We start from the raw sequence: 18,115 nt of genomic DNA on the forward strand, positions 1-18,115 counted from the left end.
CTGATAACAGAAGTCACTAGTAACTTAAGTGTAAAGAGTATGGTGGTATTCTATTATGTTTATTAAATAATAAATTTAAGAAACAGCTAATCTAAGAAATAGGTACTTGCAAAGGGATGCTGTGACACAGCAATTTCACTTTTGCCACTCGGAGGCATTTTTCAATAATCGGAACACTAATATTTGGTATTATTTTATAGGTTGGCATGTAATATTTTTGCAAAATCATATCTAGAATGATATAGTCTTAAAAAACCTATTTCACTTATAGCTCCCCACATCTTGCTTTTCTTTTTCTTTCTTTCCTTTGGTCTTTATCTCTTGTGCCTTTCTTTCTCTTTCCTTGCTGGGTAGGGACCATCCTTCCTTCAGTTGCAGAGCAGAGAGATCTATCTTGCTTTTGGTCCTTCCTACTCCTTTCAGATCCTCATGATGGGGTAGACAGACTCAGCCTTCCTCAAATGGTTTTGGCCTGTCTTGTCAGGCCAGCTCTCAGAAACAACACCCAACATGGGGTAAGAGAGCAGGCAGGAGTTCCCAGGGGGCAACACAACTTGCTGTGAGAGGCCTTGGGGTACTGCCAAGACAGCCCAGCCAACCAGGCCCTGCTATGGCGAAGAGACTCACCACTCAGGCTAAGGTGAGTTGTGAGGTGTTCCTGCCAGGCTGTTTCTCTTCCTGGAGTACTTCTGACAGCCCAGCCAGCCCATCTACACCTTCCTAGGTACCATCCTCAGCATCTTCAAGTGTTGCAGTCTGGGTAAATGATTTGGAGGGCGGCTGAGCCCCCTGGTGAACACCTCCATTCCAAAATGAAATCCCTACAATATTTATGAAAATGCACATCCCTAAAATAGAAATGCAACTCAAAGAAAAGGATTTTCATGCTTAAGGAACTAGGTAAGAAGGTTATATAGGTAAAGGTAAAGGTTTCCCTTGACGTAAAGTCCAGTCGTGTCCGACTCTAGGGGGCGGTGCTCATCTCCGTTTCAAAGCCTTGGAGCCGGCGTTGTCCATAGGACACTTCCGGGTCATGTGGCCAGCATGACTCACGGAACGCCGTTACCTTCCCGCCGAAGCGGTACCAATTAATCTACTCACATTTGCATGTTTTCGAACTGCTTGGTGTGCAGAAGCTGGGACGAGCAACGGGAGCTCACCCCGCCGCACGGTTTCGAACCGCCGACCTTCCGATCGACAGCTCAGCGGTTTAACCCACAGCGCCACCGCGTCCCTAAGGTTATATACACATCAGAAAATCCCAAAAGTTTGCATATTCATAATTATGTTGACTACTATTCTTTCAAGAGCCATCATGGATGCCTTGTTCTTTGAGATATTGTAGGTAAATGATACAAAAAATTTGCAATATGTCAAATAAGATAATAGATCACACTTTATGGCTGGGTGGGAAACCTATGACCCTGGCAGCATCCTTTATCATTGGTCATGCTGTCTGGATGTCTAGGAAGTTGTACTTAAACAGCATCTGGAGGGCTACAGGTTCTCCACACACATTTTACTGAATGTTGAAGAAGAAGCTGCTGTCTGAGTGTTCTGCTATGAAGCTTGTTAGGCAAAGTTAGGCTACAGATCTACCTAGTTAGGTATCTTATACTTAGATTCATAGTATAGAATCTATCCCAGCACAGATACTGGAGTTTAACTGGAGGGAAGGTGCTACAGTTTTCCTATATGGTAGGCATGCACAAAACTCTGCATGGCACAGAGAGCTTTTGTAGTCATAAAATACTCTCATGCCATGAATGGCTAATCACAATACCCCATCTCACAAGAAGATAAACCAATGAGGTTGTTTGCTACCATGTTTTTAATCTTCCAAAAAGCTTTCTACACACCTGTGTCTCTTTTTCTGGAAAGACTGAAGCACTTCCCAACAAGTACAGACAGACACCATGAATCATTTTTATCTTCCAAGAATGTTTAAGGGTCATGTGGGCTCCAGAGGCATTCTGATAATAAAAGACCGGTGCTTTGTTTTGCAGTTGCTAGCCTCCCATTTTTTAAAAAAAACTAAGTTTAAAAATTAGTCGTCATGGAATATGGAATGTAGTATGCTTTCCTGGCATTTTGTTGTCCACCAGTGCTCGGTTGTCCATCCTTGCTCAAGGGAGTTGTCAAACATCCTAACCATGCTCTAATTAAAATTCTAGATTGCCATAGTTATAGGAACAAATTTGGACTTTGACAGAAATACTGCTGCAGAGCCTGATAAAATAGGGTGTTTTTCTTTTTGATTCTCATGTTGTAACTTTTTATGAAGCAGGAACCATTTGATCAAATATGGCAAAAGTGTGCAAAAGTTGACCACTTAATCTCAGTGATAAGGTTTTCTTGTACCTTTCGGTAACTAGAACACTATCTAATCCAGTGTATGCAAAGTCTAATGTTAACGTCTGAGACCTTTAGCCTACCCCCTGAACTGCACAAGGCTGTAGGTGTGTCTCTTAATGATTCCTCCCTATATGGCTCACCAAGCTGTGCCACTGACAGAATGACTGGGTGAGTGCATCAGATGGTATCCACAGCCAAACCTGTGAAAGGATAAGCTAAGGATGACAAAGCTGTCTCCTGTATGAGCTGGGAATCAGTTGAAGGCAACATTAGTGCAGACAGAAGAGTCTGCAAGGACTTTCTAGAGTTGCTCCTGTTAGTAAACCAGAGAAGCTTCCTTCAAAAGAGAAAAATAGGAATAAGTGCCAACGTGTACACACACACATAAAGAGTCCATTGTAAACACACTAAAGTGTAAGTTCTATTGAACAAATCTATTTCCATAACAAGAAGCATGCAGAGGAATTCTGTTGTTCATCAGTTCGTGGGGTGTTGAGTCCAGATATTCCTGTGGAAGCATCTTGGAAGAGGGCTTAGTTGCAGTCATATCAGAAGTAACTGATAAGAAAAAATGTCTTTAATTTTGATTGAATCATGCTAATTCAGAGTTCATAGAATGTGAAGCTCATGTATTTTTCATCATAGCCACATTTGATTACTGAAGTCAGATGGAGGGGGGGATTGTTTGTTTGTTTCCATTCTTCTGCACGAGTCATGTGGTACATCTGCATGCACTCATCCCTGGCACTTAAACTGGGAAAGAGAGCAGAGTAGGCAGGCTGGCATCGGGACTCTTGCACTGCTATCTTTGCTGCACGGTCTGAACCCTTCTTCAATTCTCTCTGAGGCCCTAATATTCTGAGAAAAAAAGGAGTATCTCGATCTAACTACTCTTTTAATGTCCCAGAATGCCCCTGGCTTAGAATTGATCTGGGAGGCACTATGGGAAGTTTAAAGCAAAACATTTGCATGAACAAGGATGTATCATGAAGACACGGCCCATTTCGAAGTGCAGCAAAAATGAAACATTATGTTTCAAGAAATTTAAATCTAAATGTGTTCTTCACCTTGGAGCATTGTTGCCACAGCCAGATAAACACATTACAGTCTACCATGAGGCAAGGAAACCACCCACAAGAGGACACTGCCAGGAGGTCAACCTGAAGGTTGACTAGATGGCTACCATCTTTAGAGACCCTCTTCCCAGGTTTAAAACAAAAACAAAAACGGAAAGAAACTTTTTTACTCTGTTATCATTTCATTTCCCTTCTCAATCGTTGGTTTAATGACTTGCCTCCCAAGATGTTATGAGAACACAACCCCCAGCCCAAGCCACAAACCCCCATCTATATCCAAGCCACAAACAGTAGAGAAACTGCAGTACTCAGAGTCTTCTTGTTGCTCCATCATCTTACTCCAACAATCAGTTCATTGCATAGGCAAGGAGGGCCCAAGTCAAACAGTCTTACTCCTATATGTTTCCCTCATTCTGCAATTCCCTGATGGTTAATTCATTTATCTATCTCATTTTTTATTGTTACACAGATTGGGAGAGGAGGGTACTTCATTTTATCCTCTTAAGAAGAACCTTCTGTGCCAGGCTGGGCTGAAAAATAATGGGGATTTGAACCTGGATCTCCTTTATCACTGCCTGATGCCTCAAGAACTATGCCATTCATGTTCCCTACTAGTTCCAACTTGTGAACATAGGAAAAGTGTGAGAGAGAGGAATAGTAGAACATTGCTCATGGATCACCTTAGCATAGTGGTGCCAGTTTCATGGAGATTAAAAATGATCAGCAAAAGGCAAAATGCTGACATTGGTTCCAGTTTTTCCAGACTCACTAGAGTTGGCCAAGTGCCATATTTCTCCTGGTCTTCTGATGTTATGTGTTGTGCAATTCTTGCTGGGCTGTCCCATTTATGAAGAACACACAGATGTGTTAGTCTGCTTTATAAGAAGGGATGGAGATTTGTAACATCGTAAAGACTTAGCAACGTAAAACTCTGCAGACTCATTCAGCTGTCACTCATATGAAATGCTTTCCTCAGTTGAAAGATTTTACACAGATAGGTTTTGAGATATTGTTTTGCATTTGTTTCATTGTTGCAGGCAAGGTGTCAAGTTAATAAGCAAATGAAACAAAATAGTGGGATTAGATGACAATGAGATGCAAGAAGCAACAATTGGTTAATTCCTCTAGCTTTGCTGTCCTCCCTCTTCTGCATATCAAAACATCTGCCAGTCATGGCACTGCAGTAGATATGTGGGGGGTCTGATTGGATTACTCTATCACAGTGTTTCCCAACCTTGACAACTTGAAGAGGTCTGGACTTCAACTCCCAGAATTCTCCAGCCAGCTATCATATCTACACTCATTCTTGTGACTCCTCTTATATCCCATTCTCTTCTTATTCCAGCTGAATGAAGTTTTTGCTTTAAAAAAAAAAGATTAGAGTCATTAAGGGAGCTGAGTCACAAGCAGCACTTTACTTAGAATTACTCTGCTCTTCTTTATCTTTCTTCGTGTGTAGACTTCAGTCCAGGAGGAAGTGGGGAAGGTGGTTTGGCCCAGTCATTCCATTGGTTCACTATTTCTCTCTTGTGCTAAATCAGTAAGGACCATAGAGTTAAAACATGTGCAGTTCAGTGCTAGTGTGGAACTCTGATGGGCAGTTAGCAGAACGTTGCTGTTTACAACATACAGCAGAATGGCAGCAGACAAGGTTGTCCATGGATGGAGCGGGGGGGGGGGGCATGTCTACATCAGCCTAAAACAGCCAATAAGTGCTGCTCATATCTTGTCCACTACTGGTCCCCTGGCTTCTCCTCTGACATAACAGGTAGCAAAGTGTAACAAATCTTACACACTTTGCAGCTGCCATAGGATGTTGTTGATTTCATGGAGAAAAGACTATCTTAGCAGCAGTGCAGCTATGGATGAATTAAGCTGTCTTACTCACAGGAGACGTCACTGGGGACATGGCACCATTTTTTTTTTTAAAATTAGCCAAGGCATAGTGGGCCATGGTTAGGTGAATATAGAGAAAGGTCTTTTTATCAACCTAAGCTGCCACCCTGAATTTTTTTTAAGGCTTTTCAAAGCGAAACTGTAGTGTGGAACAGCTGAATTGGAAATGTTAGCCTGGATTGAGTCACACACTAGCCCAGTATTTGGGCAAACCCAGCTAACAAGTATTTTAAACACATAACATTTTAGGTAATAATGGTGTATTTAAATATTTTGCACTTCTCCTGTTTCTTCAAGGAGTTCCTGGGAGCACGCCTGCTATTCTTTCTACCTAACTTTGCATGAATCCCATCAAATAGATCAGGCTGAACAGATGCTAAATAGTCAGACAACAAGCTCTGAGGTTGAACTAGAGTCTGAATCCAAGTTTTTTTTTTTTTTACTCCTAATGTGACATTCTATCAACTAAATGTTGCTGTTCCTCCTTTGTTTTGTTCTTGTAGGGTTTACAGTTCATCAAACAAAATTAGAGCATTACATAGTGTTGCTTTCACTTCCTTTCAAACCTTAATTTCTGCCAATAGCACCTCTTGAGCATATTATTTGATGCATACATTTTAACACTACTTATTCTAACTGGGCTTCAGCAAAGGATCGTTACCTTGTCGTGGTGCTGGAGCTTGAGCACCTCGATGATGCCATGAGCTAAACCGTGAAGGGCCACCCAAGACAGGAAGGTCATGACAGAGAGGTCAGACTAAATGCGATCCCTGGGGAAGGTAATGGCAACCCACCTCAGTATTCTTGCCGTGAAAACTAAATGGATCAGTACAACCAGAGATATGTCGGTATACCATCGGAAGATGAGACCCCCAGGTCGGAAGATGGTCAAAATGCTACTGGGGAGGAACAGAGGATGAGCTCAACTAGCCCCAGACGTGATGACGCAGCTAGCTCAAAGCCGAAAGGACGGCTAGCGGCCGACGGTGCTGGTGGTGAACGGCGAATCCAATGTTCTAAGGATCAACACACCATCGGAACCTGGAATGTAAGATCTATGAGCCAGGGCAAATTGGATGTGGTTATTGGTGAGATGTCAAGATTAAAGATAGACATTCTGGGCGTCAGTGAACTGAAATGGACTGGAATGGGCCACTTCACATCAAATGACCACCAGATCTTCTACTGCGGACAAGAGGACCACAGAAGAAATGGAGTAGCCTTCATAATTAATAGTAAAGTGGCTAAAGCAGTGCTTGGATACAACCCAAAAAATGACAGAATGATCTCAATTCGAATTCAGGGCAAGCCATCTAACATCACAGTGATCCAAATATACGCCCCAACCACAAATGCTGAAGAAGCTGAAGTAGAGCAGTTCTATGAGGATCTGCAGCACCTACTGGACAACACGCCTAAAAGAGATGTTATTTTCATCACAGGAGACTGGAATGCTAAGGTGGGCAGTCAAATGACACCTCGAATTACAGGTAAGTATGGCCTGGGAGAACAAAACGAAGCAGGACACAGGCTGATAGAATTTTGCCAAGACAATTCACTCTGCATAACAAACACTCTCTTCCAGCAACCTAAGAGACGGCTTTATACATGGACTTCACCAGATGGACAACACCAAAATCAGATTGATTACATCCTTTGCAGCCAAAGGTGGCGGACATCTGTACAGTCGGTAAAAACAAGGCCTGGAGCTGACTGTAGTTCAGATCACGAACTTCTTCTTGCACAATTTAGGATCAGACTAAAGAGATTAGGGAAGACCCACAGATCAACTAGATATGAGCTCACTAATATTCCTAAGGAATATGCAGTGGAGGTGAAGAATAGATTTAAGGGACTGGACTTAGTAGATAGGGTCCCGGAAGAACTCTGGACAGAAGTTGGCAGCATTGTTCAGGAGGCGGCAACAAAATACATCCCAAAGAAAGAGAAAACCAAGAAGGCAAAATGGCTGTCTGCTGAGACACTAGAAGTAGCCCAAGAAAGAAGGAAAGCAAAAGGCAACAGTGATAGGGGGAGATATGCCCAATTAAATGCAAAATTCCAGAGGTTAGCCAGAAGAGATAAGGAATTATTTTTAAACAAGCAATGCGCGGAAGTGGAAGAAGACAATAGAATAGGAAGGACAAGAGACCTCTTCCAGAAAATTAGAAACATTGGAGGTAAATTCCAGGCAAAAATGGGTATGATCAAAAACAAAGATGGCAAGGACCTAACAGAAGAAGAAGAGATCAAGAAAAGGTGGCAGGAATATACAGAAAACCTGTATAGGAAGGATAACAATATCGGGGATAGCTTTGACGATGTGGTCGGTGAGCTAGAGCCAGACATCCTGAAGAGTGAGGTTGAGTGGGCCTTAAGAAGCATTGCTAATAACAAGGCAACAGGAGACGACGGCATCCCAGCTGAACTGTTCAAAATCTTGCAAGATGATGCTGTCAAGGTAATGCATGCTATATGCCAGCAAATTTGGAAAACACAAGAATGGCCATCAGACTGGAAAAAATCAACTTATATCCCCATACCAAAAAAGGGAAACACTAAAGAATGTTCAAACTATCGAACAGTGGCACTCACTTCACATGCCAGTAAGGTAATGCTCAAGATCCTGCAAGGTAGACTTCAGCAGTTCATGGAGCGAGAATTGCCAGACGTACAAGCTGGGTTTAGAAAAGGCAGAGGAACTAGAGACCAAATTGCCAATATCCGCTGGATAATGGAAAAAGCCAGGGAGTTTCAGAAAAACATCTATTTCTGTTTTATTGACTATTCTAAAGCCTTTGACTGTGTGGACCATAACAAATTGTGGCAAGTTCTTAGTGGTATGGGGATACCAAGTCATCTTGTATGCCTCCTGAAGAATCTGTATAACGACCAAGTAGCAACAGTAAGAACAGACCACGGAACAACAGACTGGTTTAAGATTGGGAAAGGAGTACGGCAGGGCTGTATACTCTCACCCTACCTATTCAACTTGTATGCAGAACACATCATGCGACAAGCTGGCCTTGAGGAATCCAAGGCTGGAGTTAAAATCTCTGGAAGAAACATTAACAATCTCAGATATGCAGATGATACCACTTTGATGGCTGAAAATGAAGAGGAACTGAGGAGCCTTATGATGAAGGTGAAAGAAGAAAGTGCAAAAGCTGGTTTGCAGCTAAACCTCAAAAAAACCAAGATTATGGCAACCAGCTTGATTGATAACTGGCAAATAGAGGGAGAAAATGTAGAAGCAGTGAAAGACTTTGTATTCCTAGGTGCAAAGATTACTGCAGATGCTGACTGCAGTCAGGAAATCAGAAGACGCTTAATCCTTGGAAGAAGAGCAATGACAAATCTCGATAAAATAGTTAAGAGCAGAGACATCACACTGACAACAAAGGTCCGCATAGTTAAAGCAATGGTGTTCCCTGTAGTAACATATGGCTGCGAGAGCTGGACCATAAGGAAGGCTGAGCGAAGGAAGATCAATGCTTTTGAACTGTGGTGTTGGAGGAAAATTCTGAGAGTGCCTTGGACTGCAAGAAGATCCAACCAGTCCATCCTCCAGGAAATAAAGCCAGACTACTCACTTGAGGGAATGATATTAAAGGCAAAACTGAAATACTTTGGCCACATAATGAGAAGACAGGACAGCCTGGAGAAGATGCTGATGCTAGGGAGAGTGGAAGGCAAAAGGAAGAGGGGCCAACCAAGGGCAAGGTGGATGGATGATATTCTAGAGGTGACGGACTCGTCCCTGGGGGAGCTGGGGGTGTTGACGACCGACAGGAAGCTCTGTCGTGGGCTGGTCCATGAAGTCACGAAGAGTCGGAAGCGACTAAACGAATAAACAACACATTCTAACTGGGAATCTAATCAATCAAACACTGTTAGCTGCATGGCTCATTAGTCTCAGATTCAAAAAATACATTTTTAAGCATCTTTTTCCCCCTCCCTTTCCTTCCACCAGCTTGCAGAAATCAAGGGGATGGGGAAAAATGCTGAAATCAGTCCTGGAACAAGAAATTGCCAGAATCCTGATTTTTGTTTTCCTGCATGGATATTATTTCATTTTTGCGGCACTTCACAATGGGCCATGTCTTCATGATACATCCTTGTTCATCCAAAAGGCTGTCCTCCGGTTCTGAGAATGAGAAAGCAGCCTTTGAGAACAGTTGGGAGGGTAGGATACCCTTCCCTAGCCTAGCACCCTCCAGATGTATTGGATTATACTTGCCATCATCCAACCAGCAAAACAAATATTGGCTAAGTATGTGTTGTGCACCAGTTACGCCCCTTCCTGGAGCAAGAGGCCCTTTGAACAGTCACTCATGCCCTGGTCATCTCCCATATAGACTACTGTAATGCGCTCTACATGGGGCTATCCTTGAAGGGTATCCGGAAGCTACAGCTGGTTCAAAATGCAGCCGCGCAGGCGATCTTGGGTGCTTCAAGATCAGCACATGTTACTCCTTTGCTCTGCAAGCTGCATTGGGTGCCAGTTTGCTTCCAGGTCCAATTCAAGGTGTTGGTTATCACCTTTAAAGCCCTACATGGCATGGGGCCAGGTCACCTAAGGGACCGTCTCATCCCCATCACATCAACCCATCCCACCCGGTCATGCAGAGAGGGCATGTTGCAGACCCCATCTGTAAGTGAATTTCATCTGGCGGGGTCCAGGAGGTGGGCCTGCTCTGCAGCAGCTCCCGCCCTTTGGAACACCCCTCCCCCGAAAGTGAAGTTGGCCCCCTCCCTTCTGGACTTCAGAAAACAATTAAAGACCTGGCTTTGTCACCATGCCTGGGGCGGGAGGGAGAATAGTTACTTCTGGGGATGGCTAGCTCCCTAGAGTGGCCCTGTTGTACTTGCAGGTTTATAGAGAACTTTTAGCTATCGGGTTCCCACCATATTTATATTATTATGTATTATATTTATTCTATAGTTTTGTATGGTATTTTAATTGTGTTTTATTGTAAACTGCCCAGAGTCCCTCCTCGGAGGGAGATGGGCAGTGATAAATTTGATTAATAAAATAAAATAAATAAAAAGTAAAATGGGAGGTGTAGTCTTACACACAGAATGATGCCAGATTTGGAAAAGCTGGTTTATGACTAGAGATGACAAAAAAACCAATGGTTCCATTATCACATTAGTCAAGACTTGTCCTCCATCCCTCTCCATTTTTTTTTCTATCCTCCACTTTTGGGGGATTTTTTCCCCTTAATGTTCAATCTGTAAAAGAATTTCAGTGAATTGTAAAGTAGGTCTTTAGAGCTGTACTTCTAGGCTGCAAATATCTAGATGACAACAGATAGAAAAACTCTAAAAGTTTGTTGCCATTTACTAGTCCACTGGATTCTGTAATTCTGTCTAATATAAGTATTATGCAATTTACATTATTTTTTCTCCCAAACGTCCACAACTATCTTTATTTTTCCCTCTTGGAAATGCGAGTGATTATTTTTATCTATTTACTCAGAAGTAGCCCCACTGAACTCAGTGGGACTTTACTCCCAGATAAGGGCATATATGATTGTAGGCTGTTCACCTACAAAATTTGTCCAGAATGCTTTTCATTAACCATGCTTCAGCAAATGCTCCCATTATCTCTGAATTTCATAGGAACTGTCATTCAGAAGGACACTAGGTTGGGAAGGCTATCCTAGTTCAATACTCAGCTGTTCTGGATCAATTTCAGGATGAAAAGCAAGAAAATACTGTTAAAGGGGAGTCTGCATTAGCAACATTTTCATGATACCTTTACCCATGGTTTAACTTAATTCCATAAGCCATAAAAAAAAACAATTTTCTAGGTTTGCATAGATAAAGCCAGTTTCGTCTAGTGGTTAAGGCACCAGGCTAGAAACCAGGAGATTGAGAATTCTAGTTCTACCTTAGGCATGAAAGCCGGCTGGGTGACCTTGGACCAGTCACTCTCTCTCAACCCAACTCACCTCACCTCACAGGATTGCTGTTGTGGGGAAAAGAGGAGAAAAGAGTATTAGGTATGTTCCCTGCCTTGAGTTATTTATAAAAACAATAAAGGCAGGATAGAAAACAAACAAACAAATAAATGTTCATGCAACATTCTTGGTTAAAATGTTTTGATTACCTTTTGACTCAGTACTGTAACTATTGTAGCTAATTTATGATTCAGAGTGCCATGCAAATCAGATCTCATATAAATTGGATGACCATATAGAATCTGAGGATGCTGATTCCCAACTTAACACACCAACAGTGAAATCTGATGCTAGGTATTAAACTCTGACTGGATTTGCACATAGTGCTAAGCTATAATTTATTTTGCCATGGTTTACTGAATAAACTGGAACTGATTAGGTTAATGCAACATGCTAAGCTATAAACTGTGGTTTACAAACCAGAAAGTTTGGGCTCAAACGACATAAGCTGAAGCTGTATTATGGCTTAACATATTATGCAAGCTCCACCTTTCTGTTGGCAATTCTCCACATATGTTGTAAGAAGTGCTCAGGACTGTACAGTACTGCATTTGATAAAAATGAAAAGCTCCCTGATCATTATTGAACAGTTGGTTTGTGGCATCTTCTTTGCTTGCCCTGGCCGCCAGTGAATGGAACACATCGCACTAACTTCAGCACATTCCAGTGTATACCATAGTAGTTGAGAGACAGGTCTTTAACTACCTAGTTGTGGCAGGAGGGTGTAGCATTTTGGATTGGCAGCATAGGGCAGAGCAGGTTATATCCTTATCCATAATTTAATTACTCTAATTTCCTGTCTTGTGCAACACACTGATCCAGAAATTAAACAGAAAGGCTGGGTTCACACACAATACATTAAATGAAAATGTAACTGGGTTGTTACTTGCAACCCAGTCACTGATTACAGTTTGAAAGCAGAAACATTCCCACATGTTCCCATTTCCACAATTAATCTAGCACTGGGATGGGGTTACCAGATCTGGTCTGGAAAACTCTTGACAATCACTAGATGACAAGATAGATGGGAAACGCTTAACCTCTTTGCTGCCATCCAGTGGCCATCTTGATAGCTTTCCTTTTGGAAGTGTTTGATATTGTGGCCAGAAAGTCAATATGGTTGTGATTATATGATTACAAGTAGCTCAGGCAGATTCCAAGAAGAAGAAAACTTTTGGGGGGTGAGGGGGTAGGGGGGTTCATTATTAAAGCATCTGATTTCCTAACCTCTAACCCTCTTACTCAGTTGCTTTTTAAGACGGATAAGCAGTGGGCTTTGCTGCCCTGCAATTCTTCCTCCCGCGTTTGGTGGGATCCAGGCAATGAGATGAGACTGAGGCATTGCAACATTCCGGCGGAATTTGCATAAGAGACTAATCTTGATGAGTTTTAACTTTGTTTAGATGTTGATGTTTTCTGTGGCAGCCAGTTGCGCGAACCCAGTCAGTATGATTAGTCCGTAATCCGTTGTGCAACCTCAAGCAATTGGGGTGATTCAGGATCCCAGTTTTCACAAATCAAGGTTTTCAGCCACTGACAGTGCAACACAATCTCGAAGTCTGAATGACCCACTGACCTCCCAACTCCACCACAAAACAGCCATCCCTGTATTAACTCAGCGTGGGCCATCCCCGCAGCCGGCCAACGCGCTCCCTTTACGGCCCAGCGTGTGGTGCGCGAACCTAGCAAATCTCGGGTTCAGTAGGGAAACTGGTCCAGTCACGCTGGGCAAGAGGGACCGCCGTCTTCCTGTGGGAGAGGCGCGAGGGCCGGGGTGGGGGGCGCCTTACATTAAGTATCGACCTCCCTCAACTTCGCGAGGGCGGCACAGCAGGCGGCGGCCCCTTCCCGGCGCGCCTTGTTTCCCCGGAGCACTCCGCCCACCCCCCCGCCGCCCGCTTCGCCCTCCTCCCGCTTCTGCCCGCCTCCTCCCAGAGCTGCTGGGCTGCTGACTCAGCCAGAGGGAAAACTCGAAGGGCACTCCGCCGCCTGGCCTGCCCGACTCCCCGGGGATGGTGCCCGGCGGGCCGCTCTGCCCAGCGCTCTTCCCCGAACCCCTCTGGCTCTGAAGGGGGTGCGTGGAGGGGACGCAGGAGACTTTTCCCACCGGCGCCAGGAACAAAGCGGAGCGAAGTTCCCCTCTGGCTTCCCTCGCTCGCCTGCGCAGGGAGCACGGGTCACCATGACAGCCATAGCAGCGCAGGTAATCTGGGGGCAGGGGAGGCTGCCGCGTCCTGGGGGTGGAAGAGGCGCTCGTCGGGGCCGGGGAGCGGGGATGGCGGGCGGGGGAGGGCCAGCCCCGGGAGCCCTGTGCCGGCGGCTCCTTTGTTCTCTCCGGTACGCGCTCGCCCTTCGCCCTACAGGCGGAGCGGTTCCTCGCAGCTATTGACTCGGACCTCGCTATCACCTGTTGCTCTTTGTAAATCTTCTCTCGAAGCGCGGGGAGAGCTCTCCCACCCCAAAACCATAAATCCTGACGGTTGGGTGCTCTCTTTTCGACAGAAAGTTTCCCTAACCAAGCGCTGGTCTGGTACTCAAATGCTGGAAAGTTGGAAGTCTTCTATCATACAAACGGTCTTCTCCCCGCTCCCCAGAAATTCAATTTTAAATCTGCCTTCCTAGATTTACAGTACTACCAGACAGTGATGACAAACGTCTCACTTTTGTCGGCAAATGGTTGCACAGCTTTGGAAAGGGTTTTAGGGCTGGAGAAAAAAACACGTTTGAAGATGGGCTTCAACTAAGGAGTGCTGGTGCTCTCTGTGGTTCCACACTGTACTTTTAATTCTTTCCAGCCCAGTACAGTGTCATGTAAAGGGGCTTCAGGCTCTGGCCATTCGTCAGCTGGGTGACTCCTCCAAGAAGTGAACCGAATGGGATAAAAATTGGTGGGTGTGATGGGAGAAGCTGACAAAAGAAAGCCTGGATTTGAAAAAGGAAAGGTAGATCTGGCTTGGAAGAAAACCTTCCTGAAAAAAGATGCCCCTAAACATCCTTATAGGAGAGGCAGCTGGGCAGTGGCTCAAAATGCTGATGTTTAATGTCCATTCTTAAGGCGTGCCCCTCCCCAGCCGTCTCCTGGTCATGTGACCCAGGGCAGAGCTATTAAGAAAAGCAAAAGTAGGCATCCTCTCTTTAAAGGTGGAAGGTCATGTGACCCAGAAGGGAGCATTTACAGCCTCCCCTATGCTTCCCAGTGCTTAAATACACTAAAACAAGACAGATGCAATATGGGGGGAGGACAGAAACACACACCAACAACATATGCATCCAACCTGATAATATTCTGAGCGGAATTCAGATAAACACATGCAAATCCAATTAGTGGGGTGAGTAGAAACATATACAAAGTGAAATGTTCCCAACACAGCAGAAGGTTGGAAAGAAATTACGTAGAGAGACGCAGGGCTCTATCTGCTCATCAGCAAGGTAACTGTCCAAACATTGAACAGAATTAGACAAAATCTAATACAATATGAGAAGCCAGCAAAAGAAGGTGGAGTTTGAAAATGGGCCAGATCTGGCCAGAGACTGCAAAGAAAAATATTTCAGGGGAAAAAAAATCTCCCTGTGTATTCCAATGGGTGATCAGTTGGGCATTGGCACAGAATGCAATTAACAGCTCTATTCTAAGCCCTTCTCCCTTCTCTATCCTGGTCATGTGAGCAGAGTACATGCAGGCCCCCCACCTGCTCCTTCCCAATGCAGGCATCACAAATGCAGACATGAGATAAGAAAGAAATCACACTCACCCAGACAGATGGAGCATGTTATGTCATTACACAGAACCAAATACAGATGTCTCCTATAGCTATTGCTGATAAGGAGGTTGGGAAGAATAAAATAAGTTATGCTCTGTATGCTTTCTCTACCTTTTTTAGGGGTGTGGGCATCTAGGAACCAAAGTAACATCCTCAGATTGCTCAATTTCCTTCCTTTTCTCTTAGAATGCAATGAGTTGTTTACAAAGATCAGAAAGTCTGTCCCTTGCTGGCATGTTGTTACTGATGTTTCAGCAAAACTGGCTCACGCACAGCAAAGCTTGTACAAGAGGGATTTTCAAAACAAAAGAGCACCACAGGAATGGCAATTAAGAAAAAAGGAAGCCCAGGGGAATAGTTCTTGGTCAATACTTTCGGAGCTAAATTCCTCAAAAATGGGATAGTGCTGATTAACTCAAGATTAACTTTCAATCTCTAATCATCTTTAGCATTTATAATGTATTTCAGAGTTTTCAGTACCTCTAGCTGCAAGGATGACAAATCACTAGTCCTCCAAATATTGCTAACCTTCAGTTCCTAGCATTCTTCACAAGTGGCCATGATGATTGGGGTTTGGGGGAGTTTTAGATTAGCAACATCTGCAGAGCTACTGATTCCCATTCTGCTGTAGTGGGTACTGCTTCTTTATCTTCTCATGTTCAGTTTGTCCAAAATGAAATGTATAGCCTCTTCCCTCTTTCTCTTTCCTTTTTTTTGACATCAACATCTATCTATCTATCTATCTATCTATCTATCTATCTATCTATCTATCTATCTATCTATCTATCTATCTATCTATCTATCTTCCTTACTTTCTGTACAAAAGCCTGGCTATTTCTTGCCAATTAATGTTGTTCGTTTCTCTTGGTCTTCGCTTGTCTTCTTTTCATCCACCTATGTCTACCAGATATTTAGCTCATTGAAGGCTTATAATCTGTTTGTTATCTTCCCCTCAGCCCATGTTCACATAGCATGTTTAACTGGGTCAAAGAGGGTATTAGGGGTCATGTGAACATCATAACACAGTGAAATAAGCCCCAGTTGATGTTAATGCCAAGAAGAGGGAATTAATTTTAGCTGGAAATAAGCCCCAAGTTGTTTGAAGCTAAACTCCCCATTTAGCTATGTGGAGAAGGTAGAAAAGAAGCAGAAGGGGATAGGATAGGTAAGCCCCCACAACTTTATTAGGTGATAATTCACTTAAAAAAAAACATGATAGCTGGATGACTTCAAAAATATCCAATACATGAGATCATCCATGATCAGCTGGTGCCAGATGTGGTGAATTAATTGCCTGCTGAGCAGCTGACTCAGAAGTATCATTCATACAGATCTTGCAGGAGTTTCTCATCCTTACTTGTAAAATCTTCTCTTGCTTCATCTCTCCATGCTCATATTCCAGCACATTTCTTCCTGTCACCATTACTCTCTACAACTCCATTGATCCTGGACAACTTGCAATGACTTCTCCCTTGATGTCCCTGATGCCAGAAACTATTAAAAAACCCTTCCTCAAACTCATCTGTCCTGAAAGCCTTGAGATCTTTCTCCCCACCTCAGCACTGTAGTATAACTAAGCCAAACTGCATGTCATGGGAAGAAATGCCTAATCTTTCTTGCTATCCTAAGCCTGTTCCCTCCTTTTTCTTGGGTTGTTCCTTTGGCCTGTTTTAGACCTCAGTCCTTTGGGATTAGGGTCTTTTCAGCCTGTTGCTTGTCAAGTATAAATATTATAACAAAATGAGTACAGTATAGTATGCTGCAGATGAGGGAAAGCAACTGAAAACTGGTGAATGAACGATTGCTCCTTTGGCTATGCCAGCATGTGTTATAACCATGGCTATGGTTTTGTGCCTTAGGGTTAACTACTTTTTAATGCCAGATAAACATCAAGAGCCAGCACAGTATGTTGGTCAAAGTGTTGGACTAGAACTGGGGAGACCCAGGTTCCAGTTTCCCATTAACCAAAGAAACTCACTGGGTGATTTTGCATCCGTCACTGTCTCTCAGCTCAACCTACCTCACAGGGTAACTTTTGTGGAGACAAAATGAAGGCAAGTCCTGCTGCAAGTGATTTTGAACTTTTAGAGAAAAGGTAAACTTAACAAATAAATAGTTGGAAGACACCCAGATGGAAAGGCTGTTGCCCTTGTGCTGCATGCATGAGATAGTCAAAATAAGATGTACTGCTGGGGACTCAAAATGTACTAAGGCTACTTCCATAAGATGTAAAAGTAAAGCTTTGATACAGCTATGATGAGGAAAGATTCAGTAAAGGCAAAACAAGTCTAATCCTGCAGCGTTATTTCCTGTTATTCCCTTTCAGTGGGGAAAAGTAGCATGAGGACATGAGTTGGATTGTGCCAACTTTGTTCTTCTCTGTTTTGCCTGTATTCCATTATTCTTCCTCAAAAGGGGATTTAGGGGAAAAGCAGAGGTCCTGTATGGGGCTCTGCAGACCAAATGAGCTGGGCCAGATGAGGTCTGTAGGAGCCAAGCTAGAATGTTTCCTTGGGAGCAGAGTCTTAAGCCAGATAGTTAGTGCAACCACGTTAATCAGAAATGCTTGCCTGAAAATAAGACGACCCATTTGGGTAAATAGATCTGTGCTACCCACAGAGATTTTAAAACCCTACTTTGTAACGGGGTTGGGAGGTAGGGGGAATTTCCTGTGACTGTCAAGAACCAGTCTCAGCGCTGTTAGCAAAACGCATACAGCTAGCTATATCCACTGGTATTAAAAGTTGTATCTTGAGACTTCTCTGAATAATGGTCTGTCAGGATGTGTGTGCAAAAAATTCAAAGAAGGAACTCACATTAAAATGGCTATTTTGGTTTCATTTCCTTGAGAATGACACATTACAGGTAATGTACTTTATTTCCAAATGTTACATTTCCATAGAGCAATTAACAGAAGATTTACCAAGGCTTCTATTCTGTAGAATTCATGAAATACATTAATATTGTTTAAACAATAGGCATTCTTCTCAAGGCACCCTCAGATCAATTGTGTATAAATGGTCTTTAAAGTATATTTGATTGATTTCACTGATAACATTAA

At 43.4% G+C, this 18,115-nt stretch overlaps 1 protein-coding gene across 2 annotated transcripts in view; it reads left to right on the top strand.

The window, feature by feature from the left end:
• Nucleotides 1-13,243: 13,243 nt before the first annotated feature.
• TMEM37 (transmembrane protein 37) overlaps nt 13,244-18,115 on the top strand; it is a 48,754-nt gene continuing 43,882 nt past the window's right edge. For both annotated transcript variants that reach the window (XR_010066828.1, XM_063288732.1), the window contains exon 1: nt 13,244-13,496. Coding sequence is in view for 1 of the 2 variants with exons in the window: in XM_063288732.1 (XP_063144802.1) it covers nt 13,476-13,496 (21 nt within the window). In the remaining variant the exon portion in view is untranslated. The remainder of the gene's footprint in view (nt 13,497-18,115) is intronic.

The sequence above is a fragment of the Candoia aspera genome, chromosome 1 (genome assembly GCF_035149785.1).
Source record: "Candoia aspera isolate rCanAsp1 chromosome 1, rCanAsp1.hap2, whole genome shotgun sequence".
NCBI classification, from domain to species: domain Eukaryota; kingdom Metazoa; phylum Chordata; class Lepidosauria; order Squamata; family Boidae; genus Candoia; species Candoia aspera.